At 44.7% G+C, this 22852-nt stretch overlaps 1 protein-coding gene across 1 annotated transcript in view; it reads left to right on the top strand.

The window, feature by feature from the left end:
• rab4b (RAB4B, member RAS oncogene family) overlaps window positions 1-22852 on the top strand; it is an 81112-nt gene that overhangs the window by 45291 nt on the left and 12969 nt on the right. The window contains exons 2-6 of the mRNA XM_059950932.1: window positions 4455-4535; window positions 6379-6493; window positions 11326-11388; window positions 21244-21398; window positions 22328-22423. Coding sequence (XP_059806915.1) covers window positions 4455-4535; window positions 6379-6493; window positions 11326-11388; window positions 21244-21398; window positions 22328-22423 — 510 coding nt within the window. The remainder of the gene's footprint in view (window positions 1-4454; window positions 4536-6378; window positions 6494-11325; window positions 11389-21243; window positions 21399-22327; window positions 22424-22852) is intronic.

Below are 22852 nucleotides of genomic sequence, written 5' to 3' on the forward strand. Positions count from 1 at the left end.
TGACTGATGATTGTTTTAACTGTATTCAACATAACAAATGAATACCGCCACTTGTGGGTTGTCTTGTATGTCACATCATTTTGCCTGCACTGATCTGGGAGATAAGCCTCTCTGTAGTGTGGCGTGAAGCTGGTGTTTGTGCTATTAGTTGCTGAACATTCCATGACACAATGAAACTAGCTTCAGTCGTATCGGCTTCCTTACTGAACATCGTCAACAGTGTCTGCTGGCTATTTAGAGACGATTTTAACACAGTTAATTTGTTTTTCCGTGATTTGGATTTACGTGGATAATCAGCCGAAAAGTTTTTGTGAGTTGTTTCATCGTGGCGTTTCAAATCACTGGCTTTGTAATGACTGAGTGACACATTGCAGATAAGACACAAAGGTTTACCTCCTTTAACGGTGAATGTAAAATCTTCTTCCCACTGTGGCTTTAAATGTCTGTTTTCATCTTCGTATTTTCATTTCTTACAATTTGATGACGCCATCTTCCTTCACAAAATTTTCACAGACACTTGTAAACAAAACTTGTATCGGCAGTGTACCAACTCGGTCTGCACAATTCAGCATCCTGTGTTAACGTACATGACGTGAGTGAGGTCAGGCCTAGACTCACTAACACTGAGCGCCAAATGACGTAGATCTGTGTCGGTGCTACTTTTGCCTTCAGTGCTCAACGGCGTAGATCTATGTCGTGTATTTTGAAACTCGCGCCTCTGTCTTCAAGCTGTCTTCAGCACCATGTAGCGATTCTCACCAATTCTTGAGCAATGGAATTAAGTCTCAAGGGATTTCCCGCGGTTCTACTTACTGCCAAAATACTTTGCCATTCACTTCTACGCAACGGCAGCACATGATAAAAAGGAGATCAACCAACGAATTTCCATGAGCCACACATTGAATGCCAAAGAGCGGCATGTGGCTCACAAGCCGTGGTTTGGCCACCCCTGAAATAGAGCATAGAAGGCAAACTCTGCAAATGCAAAATAAATAGCACGAGGGCATGAAATAACAAGATAAAGAGTCCTTAAAACGAGATTGTTGGTTGTGGGAACATCTCAATAGATAAGTGCAGTTATCCCCTTTGTTCAAGAACCTGATGGTTATGGGGTAGTAACTGTTCTTGAACCTAGTGGTGCAAGTCCTGAGGTTCCTGTACCTTCTACCTGATGGCAGCAGTGAAAAAAGAGCACGGCCTGGGTGGTGAGGGTCTCTGATGATGGATGCTGCTTTCCTACACCAGCATTTTAAATAGATGAGCTCACTGGTACTCATTGGACAATTTACAAGCACCAGTTAACCTACCAACCAGTACGTCTTTGGACTGTGGGAGGAAACTGGAGCACCCAGAAGAAACCCATGTGGTCATGGGGAGAACATATGAACTCCTACCGTGCCGCTTCCTTTCTCTCAGTTGACATTGAAACATGTGATGCAATTATAATCACAAGTTTTAATGGGATCTTGCTATGCAAAAATGGCTTGTGTGTTTTCCCACATCACAATTATAGTTCTGCTTCAAAAATATTTAATGTGAGCCACTTTGGGATGGCCAGAGGATGAGCAAGGTGCTATAGAAACGTACGCTTTTCATGACAGCGATGCTGATGCTACCTCTGAATCACCTCTGGCTCTGCCAAAACGTGGAGCCACACACAAGGTGGTGGAGGGTCAGGTGGTGTCAGTAGAGAGGCTTCACTTGGAGTATTGTGAGCAGTTTGGGGCTCTTTATCTAATACGCTAACATTGGGGAGGGTGCAAATGAGGTTCTTGATAATGATTCCGAGCTTGAAAGGCTTATCAAGCGTTTGGTGGCTTTGGGCCTGTACTCACTGGAATACAGAATGAGAGGGGATCTCATTGAAAGGCCTCAGTAGAATGGGTGTGGAGAAGATGTTTCCTATGGTGGGGGAAGTCTAGGATCAGAGGACACAGCCTCAGAACAGAGGGGCGTCCTTTCAGAACGGAGCTGAGGAGAAATTTCTTCAGCCAGTGAGTGGTGAATCTGTGGCATTCATTGGCTGTGGAGGCCAAGTCATTCAGTGTATTTATAGCAGAGGTGGATCGATTCTTAATTAGTCAGGGCATGAAGGATATGGGGAGAAAGCAGGAGATGGGCTGAGAGGAAATGGATCAGCCATGATGGAGCAGACTCGATGGGCCAAATGGCATAATTCTGCTCCTATATGTTATGGTATCTATGGAGAGAAATGGGCATTTGACACTGTGGGGCTGAGACCCTGCATTTGTTTTGGAAGATAGAGGAGATGGCCAGTATAGAAAAACACGTAGTATAGGGGAAGGGAGCAGCACAAGCTAGCAGGTGATAGGTGAATCCAGGTGAAGAGGTGTGATAGGCATATGGATGAGGAGAAAGTGGAAATAGTGAGAGGCTGGAAGCAGAGGCAACAAGGAGCCGAAGATGGAATTTGATAGAAGAGGAAGTACGGAGGGGCCACTGCACAGAATCAGAAAAGCTGCAGAAAGTTGTAAACTCAGTCATTTCCATTATGGGCACCAGCCTCCCCAGCATCTAGGACATCTTCAAAAGGCAACGCCTCAAAAAGGCTGCATCCATCATTAAGGATCCCATCACCCAGGATGTGCCCTCTTCTCATTGCTACCATCAGGAAGAGGTACAGGAGCCTGAAGGCACACACTCAACAATTCTGGAACAACTTCTTCCCCTCTGCCATCAGATTTCTGAACGGAAATTTAACCCATGAACATTACCTCAATACTTTTCTCTCTCTCTTTTAGCACTTATTTAATTTTTTTATAGATATATACAAAGATATATACACACACACACAACACACACACACACACACACACACCACACACGCACGCACGCACACACACACCACACACGCACACACACACCACACGCACGCACACACACCACACGCACGCACACACACCACACACACACACACCACACGCACGCACACACACCACACACACACACACACACACACACACACCACACACGCACGCACACACACACCACACACACACACACCACACACGCACGCACACACACACCACACACACACACCACACACGCACGCACACACACACCACACACGCACACACACCACACGCACGCACACACACCACACACACACACACACACACACACCACACACGCACGCACACACCACACGCACGCACACACACACCACACACACACACACACCACACACACACACACACACACCACACACGCACGCACACACACACACACACACACCACACACGCACGCACGCACACACACCACACACACACACACCACACACGCACGCACACACACCACACACACACACACCACACACGCACGCACACACACCACACACACACACACCACACACGCACGCACACACACACCACACACGCACACACACACCACACGCACGCACACACACCACACACACACACCACACACGCACGCACACACCACACACACGCACACACACACCACACACGCACGCACACACCACACGCACGCACACACACACCACACACACACACACACACACCACACACGCACGCACGCACACACACACCACACACGCACACACACACCACACACACACACACACACACACACACACACACACACACACAATAGGTCGCAGAGAAGGAGTGCCGGGCCGGAGGGTGGCGCAGGTGCAGACACATTCAGTATTGAGACACCAGGCAAGGTAATTTGATTCCATACAATTGGTTTATTGATCAGTACAGAATGTCTCTCTGGTGCTTCCCACTCCCTCCCCTCTCCCTTCCCCTTTTCCCAACCATGATTCCCCTGTCCCTGCCCCCTTCCAACTCTCAGTCCACAACAGAGACCCAGATCAGAATCAGGTCTGTCATCACTCACATACGTCATGAAACTTTTTTTGTGGCAGCAGTACAGTGCAATACATAAAATTACTACAGTACTGTGTAGAGGTCTTAGGCTCCGTAGCTATATATTATGTATTTATATGTATAAGTCTAAGAGCTTTGCACAGCGCTGTTCTTGAGATTTATCATTTTTCTTGTTATACTGTATTGCGATGTACTACAAATTTCATGACATATGCCAATGATATTAGACCTGATTCTATCTGATTTGGAGCATGTAACCAAGTAAGGCAGTTCTGGAGGGCAGGGCAACCATCGGGAGAAGTGTGTGACGATGGGCAGGTAGAGTGTGGGTGGAGGAGGGTAACCGTGAGCCTGATGTGAAAGTACTGCTCAGCAGTGTAGAAGCAGGAAAATGGAGCACATTGAATGGTTTGTACAAAGTGTCGACCCCTGAAAGTGCACAACAGTGATGTCATATGGCAGATGTCAGAACTGACCTAAGGCTCGAGTTATTATAAAGTGACTCACCCACTTCCCAAGGGTGCAACTTCAGTGCAGACCCGCTCTCGCTGTATTGATTTCTGTTTCTCTTCCTCCCATAGATTTCCTGTTTAAGTTCCTGGTTATCGGCAGTGCGGGAACAGGGAAATCATGTCTTCTTCATCAGTTTATTGAAAACAAATGTAAGTCTGTCATTTCAGTGGAGTTTGCTTCTTACAGCTACAGCTGTGCTCGGAGTCTCGAGCTGCATTCCAGCAAAGACTTTCATATAGATATACACTCAGTGGCTACTTCATTAGGTACAGGAATGGAGCCCAGTGCGGTCTGCTGTTACTGTAGCCCATCTACTTCAAGATTCAACATGCTCTTCTGCACACCACTGTTGTAACACATGGTTATTTGAGTTACTGCTGCCTTGAACCTACTCTGGCCATTCTCCTCTGAACTCTCATTAACCAGGCATTTTTGCCCTCATAACTGCTGCTCACTAGATGATTCCTTTTTAAATTTTTCACACCATTCTCTATAAACTTTAGAAATTGTTGTGCATGAAAATCCCAGGAGATTAGCAGCTTCTGAAATGCTTAAAACGCCCCATCTAGCACCAGCAATTATTGCACGGTCAAAGTCAGATTACAGTTTCTTCCCCATTCTGATGTTTGGTCTGAACAACAATTGAGCCTCTTGACCGTGTTTGCATGCTTTTATGCATGGGGTTGCTGCTACATGATCGGCTAATTAGATATCTGCATTAGCAAGCAAGTATACAGCTGTACCTAATAAAGTGGCCACTGAGTGTATGTTGGGCAGAGGCCTGTGCTTTTTCCTTGTCCTTGTGTGGTGGAGTGCCCCTGTTTGCGGTAATAATGTCAGATTTCTTCCTATATAAATTTGTCCTGCATTTTCTCTTGGCTTCCTTCTCTTTGCTCAGAAACTCTTGGCGAGTTCCCTGGCAGCCTAGGTCTAATTCACATGCTGTAACCCAGGGCCAGATTGCCTCTCCTCTTGTGTGAACTGTTGTTTGCAGGATGGGATGCAGTTTTGCATTCGCCTTCCCTCTCCCTGCAATAATTCACGATTCACATCTGCCTTGAGGCAATTCTGTTGAGAAACAATTATGACTGAGACTGAAGCTCCAGTAGGTATACTTTCCACTACGGATCATTGAGCAGAGTGCAGGAGAAGCAGAAAACTGATTAGGTTTTTTTCCTCCGCTCCTTGTGGTTTACTGGTACTGTGCCTCTTCCAACCCCTGCCCAATGCCACATCACCTGTGGTTACTCTGTGTTCTTCCTATCACCCCCTGCAAAGCCCCCTCCCTGCCATGTTCCTATATGAATCCCTCATAAATCTGTTACTCAGGAGATCTTGTTAAGATCTAATGGATGATCAGTTTTTATTTACTGACAGAGAGCACAGAATAGGCCCTCCTGGCCCTCCAAAGCCACACCGCCCAGCCTGATCTGCCGTATGCCTAATCATGAGAAAATTTATTACAGTCGCCACTTAACCTACCAACCAGTGTCTTCAGACTGTGGGAGGAACCCAGAGCACTGGGAGGAAACCCACCTGGTCATGGAGAGACCGTGCAAACTCCTTCCGGGCAGTGACAGGAGTTGTACCCTAGTTGCCCCTAGTGTTAAACATTGTGCTAACCACTAATTTACCATAGTGGTTTGCACAAAAGGTGGGGGAAGAGGGCAAGTTTCTAGCTATCCTCATTCCCCTTCCCCCACCTTTTTATTCTGGCATTTTCCCTCTCTTCCTTTCCAGTCCTGAAGAAAGGTCTCGGCCCAAGACTGTTTATTCGTTTCCACAGATGCTTCCTGACCCGCTGAGTTCCTCCAGCACATTGTGTCTGTGGCTCTAGATTTCCAACATCTACAGACTTTCTCATGTAGATAAGCGGGTTATTTTCTAAAACTTCTTCAATGTGGAGGTGCTCAGTGGTGTGAATAATAACTTTCTGTCTATCTCCTTCACTATTAAATGCTTTACTTAATCCTCTCAATGTGCTATCTCCAGTCAAACAGGATTCCAACCACACGATTGGAGTGGAGTTTGGATCGAAAGTAGTTAATGTTGGTGGCAAGACAGTTAAACTACAGATCTGGGACACAGCAGGGCAAGAGCGTTTCAGGTGAGCCCAAAGCTATACATCTGTTTCAAAGTTCGGCATAAACTTATTATATCAGTGTAATTTTATGTATTGCACTGTACTGCTGCTGCAAAAAGAAACACATGTCATGACACATGTGAATGATGTGTTCTGTGCTTCCAGATATAAATCTCATTTGTTCGCTCATTATGTGTCATGTCATATAATGTGGGAGATCATGGTCTTTCCATGACCATGATGGTTCTTAGCACATTTTTCTACAAAAGTGGAGCGTAGGAGAATGAGGGGAGATTTGATAGAGGTATATAAAATTAAGATGGGTATAAATAAGTGACTGCAAGCAGGCTTTTTCCACTGAGGCTAGGGGAGAGGACATGGGTTAAGGGTGAAGGGGGAAAAGTTTAAAGGGAACGTTGGTGGGGGGGGGGGCTTCTTCACACAGAGAGTGGTGGGAGTGTGGAATGAGCTGCCAGATGAAGTTGTAAATGCTGGCAGGTACATGGATGAGAGGTGTATTGAGGGATATGGTCCAGGTGCAGGTCAGTGGGACTAGGCAGGAAAATGGTTCGGCCCAGCCAAGAAGGGCCAAAAGGCCTGTTTCTGTGCTGTAATGTTCTGTGGTTCTAAGTGGTTTGCTATTGCCTTCATCTGGGCAGTGTCTTTACAAGATGGGTGACCCCAGCCATTATCAATACTCTTCAGAGATTGTCTGCCTGGTGTCAGTGGTCACATAACCAGGACTTGTGATCTGCTCGTGCGACCATCCACCACCTGCTCCCATGGCTTCACGTGTCCCTGATCGGGGTCTAAGCAGGTGCTACACCTTGCCCAAGGGTGACCTGCAGGCTAGTGGAGGGAAGGAGCACCTTATACCTCCTTTGGTTAGAGACTTATCTCCACCCTGTCATCTACCTTTTTCATTTGCTCTTTATTATGGCTTTGTTCATATGTTTCCTTCTGCGTATTATTTTTAGGTTCTCTACTTTTCCTGAATCCACAGTCTTTTACTTAGTATTTTTTACCCTTTTTAACCAGCAGTTGCCCATCTTAGTGCATTAAGTGTCAGTCTTCTTGTGTCCCCATTTTAGCATAAATAATTTTTCATGTTATTTTCTGATCACCTTAATGACCAGTTGAGCAACTGGCCACAGAAATGTGATTTTTCTGGTCACTGTGACTGTCTCAGTGCCTTTAGCAGCCAGACAGATGGGGTTGAAGCCTGTTTACCATTCTGTGCGCGGTGAAGTGAACTGAACACACAGTAGTTCCCTGTTCCTCAGAGAGTCGCTGATTGATGGAGATTCGCCAAACTCATTGAATCATAGAGTCATCCACCTCGATCTAACTCCTCTGTGCTGACCCATATTTTATATCTGAGCTAATCCCAATTGCTTGTATTTGGCTGAAATCTCTCTAAACTAGGGGTTCCCAACCGTTTTTAAGTCATCAACCCCTACCATTAGCGACCCCTCCAGTTTGGGAACCCCTACAGTCTACACCTATTCATATAGCTTGAACAAAACCTTTTAAACCTAATTATACCCTCTTCCACCACTTCCTCTGGCAGCTCGTTCCACGTACTCACCACCCTCTCTGGAACATGTTGCCCCCTCAAATCCCCTTTAAATCTACCCCCTCTGCACTCAAGTCGTAGGCTCCCCTACCCTGTCAAAAAGGCAGTTCCCTTTATCAAGATGTTATAAACATCTGTAAGGTTATCCATCAACCTTTTTTACTCCAGGTAAAACTGTCCCAGCCTATCCAGTCAACTCAAGCGATGGGAAGCTGTGGGATCAGGATAGCCATTCCAGTGTCTCTCAAGTCTCTGGTCACTCTCTCAAATCTGTGCATTTGTGATGTTTATTGTGGACAAGGTTCCAAGTAAGTTCTATCGAAGTACATATATGTCGCCATATACGACACTGAGAAAGAAATCTCTGGTAATGGCTAAATTGGATTGCATAGACAGGAAAACTTCCGCTGAAGGTGTAAAGATTAACTTGCAGCACAGAGTGGTGGAGAGGGAGAGGGGTACATTGGAGCATTTAAGGAATTCTTGCATAGGCACTAGGACGATAGAAAGATGGAGGGCAGTGTAGGAGGGAAGGGTTAGAGAAGGTTAAAAGGTCAGCACAATGTCAAGGGCCAAAAGGCCTGACTTGTGTGGTAATGTTCTATATTCACAGTAGGTACAAAGAAACACAATAGGATCAATGAAAAACTACACACAAAGACAGACAAACAACCAATGTGCAAAAGGTGACAAATTGAGCAAATACAAAAGAAAACAAAATAATTATAAATAAGCATTAAATAATATTGAAAACATGAGTTGTAGGGTCCTTGGAAGTGAGTTCATAGGTTGTGAAGTCAGTTCAGTGTTGAGGTGAGAGTGAAGTTATCCACGCTGGTTCAGGAGGCTTGATGGTTGAGGGATAATAACTGCTCCTGAACCTGGTGGTTAAGGTCCAAAGGCTCCAAAGGTTGGGTTTGGATGTGATATTTCCAAAGGTTCTCTGGTCACTTGCAAGAACTCCACCCTCTGAAGTTCCCCCTCAGGTTCCCCTTAAATATTTAACCTTTCACCCTTAACCTATGACCTCTAACTCTAGTCTCTGTATTTTCAACTGGTCGATATCCCACTGAAGCTTTTGACAACCTTCCTCACCACTTCCAACTCCCTCAATGTTTGTGTTTGCCTACAAACTTACTACTCAGCCCATCTACATTTTCAGCCAAATTTTTTTTGTAATTTATTTTTTTATCGAAGTTTATCAAACAAACATTTCCATAAGATGTATTTCAGACATTGTACATATATATCATATAATAGTATATATCACAAAATCTCCACAAAGTATTTATCTGGGGTAATCATACTTTTTTAATGAATATACTGTTGGTGGCTGGTAAAAAGACTCGTACTAGGAAATGGTTATCACAGGAGAGCCCAACTTTAAATACATGGATGGAAATTACAATGGACATTTACAAAATGGAGAAGATAACAGCATCTGTTAATCAGAAAGAAAAAACAAGCAAAAGGAAAGAACTATGTACAATTAGGGAGTGATCTTTTTTTTTACAACAGATTCATTGATTTGTGAGAATAAAATCAGGTCTATGAGGCATTATGTAGTTAAACCATTTTTCCCAGTATGAATCAAATTGTTCCAGGTTATGATTAACAGCTGCTGTTATCTTCTCCATGATAGTAATTGATCAGCCATGATCTCAAAATGGCGGTGCAGGCTCGAAGGGCCGAATGGTCTACTTCTGCACCTATTGTCTATTACTCTCCAAGGGTATTGGTAGTGGTATGGGATGCAGACACAGCCATTCCTGAGACACCAGGCAAGGTCATTTGATTCCAAACAAATGGTCTATTATCATTACAGGATGTCTATCAGATACTTTTCATTCCCTGCCCTCTCCCTCCCCTTCTCCTATCCATGATTTCCCCTCTCCCTGCCCCCTCCCCACTCTCAGTCCACAACAGAGACCCATATCAGAATCAGGTTTATCATCACTCACTTATGTCAATTTTTTTTCTGTGTGCGGCGGTTGAAAAGTGCAATACATAAGATTACAGAAGTTTTAGGCACCCTAGCTATTAATGTGCCTAAGACTTTTGCACAGTGCTGTGTATCACAAAGAACAGAGGTCCCATCACTGGTCACAAACCTCCAACCAGATCAACACCCATCCACCACTATTCTGTTTTCTCTGCCAAGCCAATTTTCAATACAAACTACCAAATCTACACAGACCACATAGTCGTAATCTTCTGGATCAGCCTACAGTGAAAGAACTTGTCAAAAGCTTCACTAAAGTCTATGCAAACAATGTCCCTGCCCTACCCTCTTCAGTCAAATATTGATTTACTCTTCCTGACTGAATCATTAAGATGTAGAAGCACTGGCTAAGTTGCTGGATCAATTATCCAGAGGCTCATGCTACTGATCTACAAGCATCTGGCTTTGGTGAATATTAGTTCAATGGTTCCATTTAGTACCAGAGAATGTGTTTAGTATACAACATGAAATTCTTACTCTTCACAGACTGAAAGAAACCCAAAGAATGAACGATAGAAAAACATTAGAACCCCCAAAGCCCCTCCTCCCACCCACACACAAGCAACAGCAAAGCATTAATCCTCCTCCTTGTTCCAGCAAAAGGCTTCTGTTTCCACCCCCCCCCCCCTCCCATGATCCACCATGCCACCATGAAAGCCCCAAAGAGAACATTGGTCTCGATTCCATCAAAAACCACTACTCATCCTAGCAGTTCGCCGTCCCACAGGCTCTCTCTCACTGACGAGGGAAAGAGGTATCACTCCTGCCACAGTGAGCAAGGAAGCAACAATTAAGTTCAATTAAATGTTTTCTCAGTTTGGAAAAATTAGTGCTGATGACTAAATTATCATATTTTTGTAAAAACTTATCTGATTCTATAATGTCCCACTGATGCTTTAGAGGCCAAGGCATTGGGTATATTTAAAAGGGAGGTTGATGAGCTGTTGATTAGTAAGGGTGTCAAAGGTTAGGGGAGAAGGCAAGAGAAAGGGGTTTTGAGAGGGAGGATAAATCAGCCATGATCAAATGGTATCACAGACTCGATGGGCTGAATGGCCTGTTTCCGTTCTTATGTTTTATCAACTGTCAACTGTCTTTACCCACACAGAATATTTGACCATACACCCATGTTAATATGGTTTACTAATGCCAGAATTTCAGATTGGCCCAGCAAGACACAGTTCAACAGGAGTCATGCTGGAGCTGGCAGACAACGCCATGTTCTGCGAATTAATCTTAAGCTCATATTTTCTTTGCCCTTTCCTGTTTTTTTTCCAGGTCGGTAACGAGGAGTTACTACAGAGGAGCAGCAGGTGCACTTTTGGTATACGACATCACAAGGTACGTTCCACATGTTCTGCTCTCCTTTGTACAAAGTAACACGCAGTGTTTTATCCATTAGATAAGAACTGTTTGTTCACTCGTTATGTGCTGTGCCATATGACGTGGGTGATCACGGTCTATCCATGGCCATGCTTGTTCTTGGCAAATTTTTCTACAAAAGTGGTTTTCCATTGCTTTCTTCTGGGCAGTGTCTTTACAAGGCCCTCCCCAACCGTTATCAATACTCTTCAGAGATTGTCTGCCTGTAGTCAGTGGTCACATAACCAGATAACCAGGACTTGTGATATGCACTAGGTGCTACACTTTGCCCAAGGGTAACCTGCAGGCGAGCAGAGGGAAGAAGTACCTTACACCTCTTTTGGTAAAGCCAAATCTGCACCCCACCACCGGACACAAACAGTACTTGTTGGATGAACTTGTATTTGCCAGCATTTTCTGCCTTGCGATTCCATTTCAGGCATCTTTTTTTAATGCAAGGTTGTATAAGGAAGGAAGAAGATGGTAGAGAGTTTGAGAGAGGAAGTTCAAGAACAAGGGGTTGGCTAATGGAAGCCACGACCATCAGTGGCAGTATTTAAGTCCAGAGGTGGAGAAATGCAGAGGTTTTGGAGAATGGTGGGGCTGACCACTGAACGTAATACTGCAGGAGCAAACAAAGATCAGAATCGGGTTTAATATCACCATCACATGTCATGAAGTGTTTTGTCTTTGTGACGCAGTACATAGTAATAGAGAAAATGTGAATAACACACTGAACATTTGGCAGATTTAATGTACTTCGTGTGTGTTTGTGTGTGTATAAATATATATAAAAGTTAAATTAAATAAGTAGTGCAAAAATAGAAATAAAAAGTAGGGTAGTGTTCATGGGTTCAATGTCCATTCAGAAATTGGATGGCAGAGGGGAAGAAGTTGTTCCTGAATTGTTGCGTGTGTGTCTTCTGGCTTCTGTACCTTCTTCCTGCTGACAGCAATAAGAACAAGACCTGGTTGACGGGGGCTCTTAATGACAGACGCTGCCCTTTCGAGACATCGCTCTTTGAAGATGCCCTGGATAGTACAGAGGCTAGTGCCCATAATAATGGAGTTGACTGGGTTTACAGCTTATTTCGATTCTGTGCAGTAGTACCCCCACCACCCTACACCCACCACCCTACACCCATACCAGGCAGTGATGCAGCCAGTTGGAATGCTCTCCGCAGTACAGCTCTAGAAATTTGAGAGTGTTTTTGGTGACATACCAAATCTCCTCAAACGCCTAGCTCTGTCATGTCTTCTTTGTAACTGCATTGATGTGTTGGCTCAAGGTTAGATCCTCAAAGATATTGACACCCAGGGACTTTTGAAATTGCTCACGGTCTCCACTTCTGATCCTTCCACGGAGTTGGTGTTTGAAATGGTGGGCAATTTGTTGAAAACCCATCAATATTGATTTATCTGAGCATGAATTTGGTAGAGCCTTAACATTCTCAGTTGATGAAACTACCAGTAAATCTACATTTTAACAGAATATTGGCTACCAGAAGATGTAATTTAGTTACAGACTCGGTCCAGATTACAGGATAAAATGATTATCCACAGGTCTAGCAGTAAATCTAATTTTCTATTACAATAGTTGATGCATGCTATAACATAATTATAACATGGGTGGAAATGCGTCTCTGCCAAAGGAGGTGTAAGGCGATCCTTCCCTCCGCTAGTCTGCAAGTCATCCTTAGCCCCCGATCAGGGTCACATGAAGCAGGTGGTGGATGGTCGTACGAGCAGCCGATGCAGATCACAAGACCTGGTTATGCGACCACTGACGCCAGGCAGACAATCTCTGAAGAGAGTTGATAATGGCCGGGGTCACCCATCTTGTAAAGACACTGGCCAGAACAATCATGGTCATGGAAAGTTCATGATCACCTATGTCATACAACCCAGCACATAACGAGCAATATATTGGTTATTAGTCCTTATGATTCTTTCTCCGATAACATATACCAACAATGTACTACAATTATCAAGCTAAGAGGGCATTATTAATAAAGGAGTTTGCATTTGTACTGGACCTTACAATATTTAATTTATGCACTTTATTTATGTGTAATTCATTTGTAGATTTCTTACTTTCCTATGTTATGTGTACTACAATGCTTTAAACCCTGTTTCAGGTTCATTTGACAGTATACATGTATATAGTAAAAAGGCAGTAAACTTGACTTGATTTGGTTAGCTGGCCTCACAAATTTGGTACACCCTGAAGCCGCTAACAATATTTTTGAAATACAGCCTCTGTTCAAATGCTGAAAATGCAGGGCATGCTGTCATGAGCCAGGAGAGGTAATGGCAGTTGTTGAACCATTTATCAGATTATGAGGTCAAGAGCCGGTCTTATTGTATAAGGGGACCGTTCAGTAGTCTTATAACAACAGGATAGACGTTGTCCTTGAGCCTGGCCGCACTTTCAGGCTTTCGTATCTTCTGCCCAGTGGGAAGGAGGAGAAGAAGGGAGGGTGTCCAGGATGTCTGGTGTTTTGATTAGGTTAGTTGCTTTGCGAGGTAGTGAGAAACATAGGGCCCATTGAGAGGAGGCTCGTTTTCTTGATGTACTAGGCTGTTCAGGATGGTGCTGAATACTGATAGCTCGGGCTGAGGAGTCTAATATTACGGCTTACTAATGGGCTTGCAGACATTTGATAACCGGTGAAGATTACATCCTCAGTGCACAGTTGTTGGTGTTTCTCTCTCGGAGTGCTCGTGTTAATATAGACTACCCCTGCTCCCACCCCGTTCTCTTACCTCAAAATAGATACCATCTACAAACCCCTAGAGCCAAAGAAACATGAGCCAATCAAATTCAAAGATCCCCCTCCACCCTTCCACCCCTCCACAAGCTAGAAAGTGATAGGTGAGGGGGGAAAGGTAGGTGGGCAGGGGAGGGAAGATGAAGTGGGAAGCTGGGAGGTGATAGGTGATAGGCTTTCTAGTACAATCATATATTAATGTTATTTAAACCCAATGACAGCAGTCAGCGTAACCACAGATAATTAGAAAGTTAAGAAGCATACAGGATGCACAAACCAAAGCAAACACCACAGCAAATAACTCTCTAAAAAGTCTTGGAAAAGGGCAAAGCTTCAGGCAGCAAGCCAATGCGGCTGAAAGCTTGGGAGTGCACACAAAATGCTGAAGGAACTCGCCAGATCAGGCACCATCTGTGGAAATGAGCAAACAGTCAACTTTTTGGGCTGAGACCCTTCTTCAGGACCGAGAACAGCAGCCTGAAATGTCAACTATTTATTCATTTCCATAGATGCTGCCTGGTTTGCTGAGTTCGTCCAGCATGAAGTGTGTGTTGCTTTGGGTTTCCAGCATCTACAGAATCACAACTGGGTTTAATATCTCCAGCGTATGTAGTGAAATCTGTTGTTTTTGTGGCAGAAGGACACTATAATATAAAAATGTGAATTACAGTAAATATGTATATATGTGCCAACGATGTAGTGCTATCTGCACCCAGACTTTGGAGTAAGAGGTCCTAGGTTCGAATTTGGCTGGCTCCTTGCACGAGTTCCACCTGTGCTAGGTTGAGCGTTGAGCTAGCAACTCAGCCTTGTAAAACAGAGAAATGCTAAAGAAATTGCAAGGTTGCTGCCCGATGCACCAAATAAGGCATGGGGAAGCACTCGACCCTGATATATGTGTGTGCCATTGGAAATTGTCCTGTGATTAGACTGGTGTTAAATCATAGTTGTTGGGGTGGTGTGGCCAGAAGAGCCTACTCTGTGCTGTATTTCTCGATAAATAAATATTCAAAGTTCAAAGTACATTTATTATTGAAGTATGTATTTATTACCAACTTTGAGATTGGTGTCCTTACAGGCAGCCACAAAATAAAGAAACCTAATAGAACCCATTTTAAAAAAAGACTGTCAGGCACCCAATGTGCAGGAAAGAAAACTGATTGTAGAAACAACAAAAGTAAGCAAATAACATTCAAAACAGATGTTCATGAAGGTGAGACCACAGCCACAAAATCACTGTAGCCGATCCACAGTCCTGTTAGTTGCAGTCTCAGTTCAGTGTAGGGACATGTAAATCTTGCTAAGCAGTGATCTGTACTGATCTCATCCCTCACCTCTGGCCCACACTTAAATTGTCCAAATCCCGGGTCGGTCCTCACTCTTGGAAACTCCCAGGCCATGCTGCTTCAATATGCTGTCGGGCCAGAGCCCCACTGCCTCAATTCAGCCTGTACCTGATCTTTCCAATTTGGCCCAGCAATTAAATCGATCAAATCTCAGGTCTTCTCTCGCTCTCGGGCCCTGCCTCATTGAATTGCCTCCAAATCCGCTCCAGCAATGTCATTCCCCGATCAGGATTCAGGTTAAACTAGCTGTCAGGTGTATTTAGGATGAATACGTCCAGTGAGGTGTTAAGAGTAAAATATTTTTGTATAAGCTAAATAAAAAGGCCCCTTGATGTCTTTTTCCGAAATAAATAGTGAACAGCTTGCAGCAAAGCTTGGCAGGGTCACTACTGGTGCTTCATTGTGTGGAACAGGCAGAGATCACCTGTCAACAAGCTAATGGGCAAAACGCGGGTGGTGGTGTGTCAGACTGTTGCCAGTTCTGGGGATTGGTTTATTATCATCCTGTAGATCGAGCTTCAGTGGAAAAACTTGAAACACAAGAAAGTCCGCAGCTGCTGGAAATCAAAAGCAACACACACAAGATGCTGGAGGAACTCAGCAGGCCAGGCAGCGTCTCTGGAAATGAACAAACAGTCGATGTTTCATGCCAAGACCCTTCTTTGGGAAAGGGCAAAATAAAAAGTTGGGGGGTGGGAGGGGAAGGCAGCTAGCCTGTAGGTGAAGCCAGGTGGTGGGAAAGGTAAAGGGGTGGAGAAGAAAGAATCTTATAGAAGTGGGGAGTGGACCATAGAAAGGGAAGGAAAGGACACAGGGAATAATAGGCAAGTGAGAAGAGGTGAAAGGCCTGAGTGGGGAATTGAAGGGGATGGGGGAAGAGGATTTGTGTACTGGAAGGAGAGGTGGACGTTCATGCCATCAGGTTGGAGGGTACCCAGATGGAATTTAAGGTGTTGCTCCTCCACCCTGAGGGTGGCCTCATCTCGGCACAAGAGCCGGTCACAGACTGATAAGTCCGAATGGGAATCGGAATTAAGATGCTTGGCCACTGGGAAGTCCCGATTGTGATAGTGCAGAGGAGCTTGACGAAGCATCTGCCACAAGTGGGAATTTCCAGTGGCCAAAAACTTGACAATTTATGATGGGTCTCACCTTTACATTATCCCAGTTCAAGTTCAACTTGTTTGAGTGCTGTCCGGGCAGATCATGCTATGCAGACAAGCCAAATGTGAGATGTGGCACTTTGGGATATGAAGTGTAAAGGCCTGTTATCCTGTTAATTCATTGGTAAAGTAGTTTATTATTGTCACATACTGAGCTACAGTGAAGAATTTGCATACTGTCCGTCCAGAATGCATTGCAGTAATGCATTCAGGAGGTACAAGGTAAAACCTTCTATTCCAAACATGAGGAAATCTGCAGATGCTGGAAATTCAAACAACACACACAAAATGCTGGTGGAAAACAGCAGGCCAGGCAGCATCTATAGGGAGAAGCACTGTCGATGTTTCGGGCGGAGACCCTGACGAAGTCAGTCCTGTATCTCGTCAGTCCTGACGAAGGTCTCGGCCCGAAACCTTATGTTCCATCTTGGCAGCCTCCAACCCAATGGCATGAATATCAATTTCTCCTTCCGGTTTAAAAAAAATTCCTCCCTTCCCCTCTTCTATTCCCCACTCTGGCCTTTTACCTCTTCTCACCTGCCTATCTCGTTCACCTGGGTACCCTCTTCCTTCCCTTTCTATGGTCTACTCCCCTCTCCTGTCAGACTCCTTCTTCTCCAGCCCTTTACCTTTCCTACCAACCTGGCTTCGCCTATCTATCACCTTCTAACTAGCCTCCTCCCTCTCATCCCACCATGTTATTCCGAAGTCTTCTCCCCTTCCTTTTCAGTCACGAAAAAGGGTCTCAGCTGAAAACGTCAGCTGTTTATTCATTTCCATCGATACTGCCCGACCTGCTGAGTTCATCCAGCATTCTGTGGGTTTCCAGCATTTGCATACTCTATCTCCCAGTGGCCACCCATTTTAATTCCACTTCCCATTGCTATTCCGCAATATCTATCCATGGCCTCCCCCACTGTTGGAGGAGCAACGCCCTATGTTCCATCTGGGTGGCCTCCATCCTGATGGCATGAACGTCAATTTCTCTAACTTCCAGTAATTCTCCCCGCTCCCTTTCTTTCCTTTCTGTCCTTTCCTATCAGACACCTCCTTCTCCAGCCCTGTATCTCTTTCACCATCAACTTTCCAGCCCTTTACTTCACTTCTCCACCTCCTGGTTTCACCTGTCACCTTGTGTTTCTCCCTCCCCTCCCCCCTTTTAATTCTACCCCTCATCTTTTTTTTCTCCAGTCCTGCTGAAGGGTCTTGGCCTGAAACAGCAGCTGTACTCTTTTCCAGAGGTGCTGCCTGGCCTGCTGAGTTCCTCCGGCATTTTGTGTGTGTTATTTGCATACCTTATCATGTTTAAATGTAGTTTAAAATGTTACATGTACTGACTGCAGGTAAACAATAAGGTGCGAAGCCATAATGAGGTCATCTTATCGTACTAGCTTCAATAGTTTTATCAGAGTGGGATAGAAGCTGTCCTTGAGCTTGAAAATGAGTCCATAGGTTGTGGGAACAGTTCAGTGATGGGGCAAGTGGTTATCCCCTCTGATTCAAGAGCCTGATGGTTGAGAGGTAATAACTGTTCCTGAACCTGGTGGTATTGGCCCTGAGGTTCCTGTACCTCCTTCCTGATGGCAGCAGTGAGCAGGGAGCACGACCTGGATGATGGGGGTCCTTCATGGTGGATGTTGCTTTCCTGCAACAACACTTTGAATAGCTGTGCTCAGTGGTAGGGAGGGCTTTACCCTCGATGGATTGGGCAGATTCCACTCCTTTTTTGTAGGCTTTTACATTGATGTTTGCACACCAAGTCACGATGCAATCAATAGTTCAATTTAACGTCGAGAAATCTATACAATATTCATCCTGAAATTCCTTCAATATATTCTCCACCACACATCAATAGAAGTTTGTCTAAGTTTTAGATGATGTGCTGATTCTTTGCAAACTTCTAAAGAAGTAGAGGTGCAGTCATAATGGCAAAACGTGCAGGACCCATGTCAGATTCTATGAAATGACAGGGAAATACTGAGAAATTTAAAGTTGCTGACCCTCTCCTCCTGACGTCGATAATCAGCTCCTTGGTCTCGCAGACATTGGGGGAGAGGTTGTTGTCGTGGCACCACTCAGCCAGATTTTCAATCTCCCTCCTCTATGCTGATTCAGCCAACGACAGTGATGTTGTAAGCAAATGGAGAATGGCATTGAGGGTGTTCTTGCCCTCACAGTCATAAGTGTAAAGCGAGTAGAACAGGGGGTAAGCACACAGCCTTATGGGATTCTTCTGTGAGGCTCCGGGATTCTCTCAGACTTTCCTGAAGGTTTCCAGTGTGAAATAAGGAAATATTTTGCAAATACAACTCTGTTTGTGACTTAATTTTAGTCAGTCACAATAAATGGTCCAGTTCTGTTTTACAAGTCAGTCAGTTACCAGTGCCTGCTTTGCACAAACTATATCCTGGATGACACTGATCAAACATGTCACTCTTGGAATCTAAAGAGTCTCTGAGTAATATTTTGCCACAAGGGACCTGTTACTGACATAGTTAGCAGATGCCTATTTTTAGACTACAGTAATCTATCTGAAGTTTTTTTTAAAATACCTGTTGTTCCTGTTTGATCGCCTATGTCATACAACATGGTACATAATGATGTTGATTATATTGCTGCTGTAAGGCAACAAATTTCACGGCCAAGATCTGTGGTAATAAGTTCTGAGCTTGTAAACCCTGCCTGTTGAGCCCAGTCAATGAGATTTACTTCTATTCTTCTGAACTGTTGACTGTACTTGATTAATCTAACCTCTGTCATGTGATCAACCTTTCCAGTGCACCTTTCATTACACTCATGTGATAGTAAATATACAGTAAGACCTTAAGAGATAGGAGCTGAATTAGGCCATTTGGCCGTAGAGTCTGCTCCATCATTTCACTCTCGGCCTCCATTTCCTACCTTCTCCCTGTATCCCCTCATGCCCAAATTGATTCTTCTGAATTCTAGTGAGTACCAGGCCCAGAGCTCCTCATATAATAAACCTTTCAATCCTGGAATTGGTTTTGTTAAACTGCTCCAAGCCCTCTGCACTGTTAGCGCATCCTTTCTTAGATAAGGGGCCCAGAACTGCTCACAATACTCCAAGTGAGGCCTCACCAGTGCCTTATAAAGCCTCAATGTTACATCCTTGCTTTTATATTCTAGTCCTCTCAAAATGAAAACTAACATGGCATTTTCCTTCCTCACCACCGACTCAACCTGCAAGTTAACCTTCAGGGAATCTTGAACATGGACTCCCAAATCCCTTTGCAACTCAGAATTTTTGAATTCTTCTCTCCATGTAGAAAATAGTCTTCTACTGAAGTGCATGAGCATACATTTCCTGACACTGTATTGTGTCTGCCTTGAGGAGAAATCTAAAGCTGTGCACATCACTCCACATGTTGTCTCACCAAGATTCTTGTTCCTGTACTCCACCATTTGTAACCGCTGGGTGCAACCGCATGCTTGCGTTCAGTGGTTTGCCCATCAACATTTTCTAATCCGTCACCATCTACAGTCCTGTGCAAAGGTCTTGGCGCACATTATATCGCTAGGGTGCCTAAGACTTTTGCACTGTACTGGATTTGTCAACATGGAGCAGAGAGCGAGTTTGTAAATCTGTAGGGAGTGAAGGATTTTGGGAATGGCGAGGGTGGAGAGCCACGGGAGAGGTGAGGGACAGGTGGCAGAGAAGGAGTGCCAGGGTCTATGGGGTGGCAGAGTGTAGACTGAGATACCGGGCAAGGTCATCTGATTCCAAACTATTGGTTTATTGTTTATTGATCATTACAGAATATCTTTCTGCTACCTCCTGCTCCCTCCCCTCTCCCTTTCCATTTTCCCAACCATATATATATATAGAGCTGACTTTTGGACAGTACTACAGTAATTTTATGAATTGTACCGTATTGCTGTCACAGATAAACCAAATTTCATAACATATGTGACATTGATAAACTTGGTTCTGATCTGGGTCTCTATATATGCATGCGTACACACACCTAAGACTTTTTCACAGAACTGTGACCAGTATTTTGTTTAGTTTTCCCATTCACTTTCTCTGCGTCTGTCATGGATTTGCCCACTCACTTGACATCCGAATTACTTTGAAATCTGTTTTGTGCTTTCTCCACAATTTGCCCACTCAGCCCATGTTACCGGCAAGCTCAGAAATGCTGGTGAGACTCGGGAGATTGCAGCTGCTGAAATGCTGAGCCACCTCCGTGGGGAGAAACGGACAGTCAGTGAGCTGAGAGATTAAAAAGGTGGAGGAGGAAGAGCTGGCTGGTGATAGACGGTGGATCCAGATGGGGAGGGTAGAGAGTAGGAATGATGTAAGAAACTGATACTGCTGGAGGAATTCCAGTGGGTCAACCCTGTTCTGTTTAGGGGTTCTCAACCTGAGGTCCATGGACCCCTTGCTTAATAATGTTGGTCCTGATACTAAAAAAAAACGGTTGGGAACCCCTCCATTAGCTTATGGATCATTTGTACCTCGTCACTTTGATTCCCTAAAGCTTACCCACCAAAACTTGAAATGTAATTGTCCTGTCTTCTTTCTTCATAAAGCCGTGAGACCTACAATGCACTCACAAACTGGTTGACAGATGCCCGGACCCTTGCCAGTCCTAATATCGTCATAATTCTCTGTGGGAACAAGAAGGACTTGGATGCTGATCGGGAGGTCACGTTCCTGGAGGCTTCGCGCTTTGCACAAGAAAACGGTAACTCTTGGCTGTCTAGTCATTTTTTTCCAGCTTAACCTGAGCTAATCAGTACCGGGAAGTCACTGGCACTGTGCAACCAACACTCTAGAGCAAGGATTCCAAACCTTTTTAATGCCTTGAACCTATACCATTAACCGAGGGGTTTGTGGACTAGAGCGACATGTACCTTGTCAGGAGCCTATAAGGGACGTGCTTCCATTTGAACTGGGGTTTCCAGTGAATATTTGGAAGTCTGGGCTTTTCTTTATCATCCTGGAATCATATCTCACTTATTGTGTCAGAAGTGGGGTTCACTAACAGTCTTGATTCAATGTGAAGTTGAATTTGCTGCTGCCATTGGACCTCCATAGGGCCTGCATTTGCTCAGAGCTCCCTTTTCTTGTTGGGCTTTCAAAGGTTTGACTTTCTCTCTTAAAATCCCAGAAGCCTGGGAAAAGCAGTTCCAAGTTTAGAGGGTAGAGGAGGTAGTTTCCATCAGAGGGAATTGTATAGAATTATAAAACAGCCCAGCTTGGAAGGAGACCTCAAGGACAATCCACTCCGATTGACCTATATCCCTCTATGCCAGGGGTCACCAACCCTTTTTATACCGTGAACCAATACTATTAAGCAAGTGGTCTGTGGAGCCCCTGCTCTGCACCTTTCCTATCCACGTACCTGTCCAACTGTCTTTAAATGTCGTACTTGTATCCACTTCTGGCACCAGTCACCAGGAGTTACTGTAGCCTCGTGACGAATCACTAAGCTTCCCCTGTCCCATCTGTCATGCAGCTGAGGTCAACAGGACAGCAAGCATCCCCTCCTTGCGCGTTGCCCCTGTTTCAGACAGCAATGGTACCATCGTACCTGGGACGTTAAGGTGGCAGCACGTAACTGCGTGTTTCTGAATGGCTCACCTGAGGTTCTTTCTGGTATTCCCGCTGTAGAGCTGATGTTCCTGGAGACCAGTGCACTGACTGGGGAAAATGTGGAAGAAGCATTTCTGAAATGTGCAAGGACCATCTTAAATAAAATTGAATCAGGTAAGAATAGAATGTGCTCATGGAACAGTGATCTTATGTCCCCTGCCACCAGCGCAACTCTCCGGCCATGTCTTCACAAGCACTTCTGTTTTCCTTCTGAAGCTCTGTTAACACCCTCATGTTCTCGCTCGAGATGAACGTCGGCTGTCATCAGAGGGAGGGCCTGTTCTTGCAGTCACTCAACATCTTGGGAAATCATGAACTCAGAGCATAGATGAGAGGGGAGAGAATTAATTAGAACCTGAAGGGGCACTTTTTCATAGAACATAGCACAGGAACAGGCCGTTCACCCTCAGTGTTGTGCTGAGCCAGCTAAAAAGCAAATCAAAAACCCCCAAACACTAATTCCTCATGCCTACACCATGTCCCTATCCCTCCATCTTCCTCATATCCATGTGCCTACCCAAACGTCTCTTAAAAGCCTTTAAT

The sequence above is a fragment of the Hypanus sabinus genome, chromosome 26 (assembly GCF_030144855.1).
Source record: "Hypanus sabinus isolate sHypSab1 chromosome 26, sHypSab1.hap1, whole genome shotgun sequence".
Lineage (NCBI taxonomy): Eukaryota > Metazoa > Chordata > Chondrichthyes > Myliobatiformes > Dasyatidae > Hypanus > Hypanus sabinus.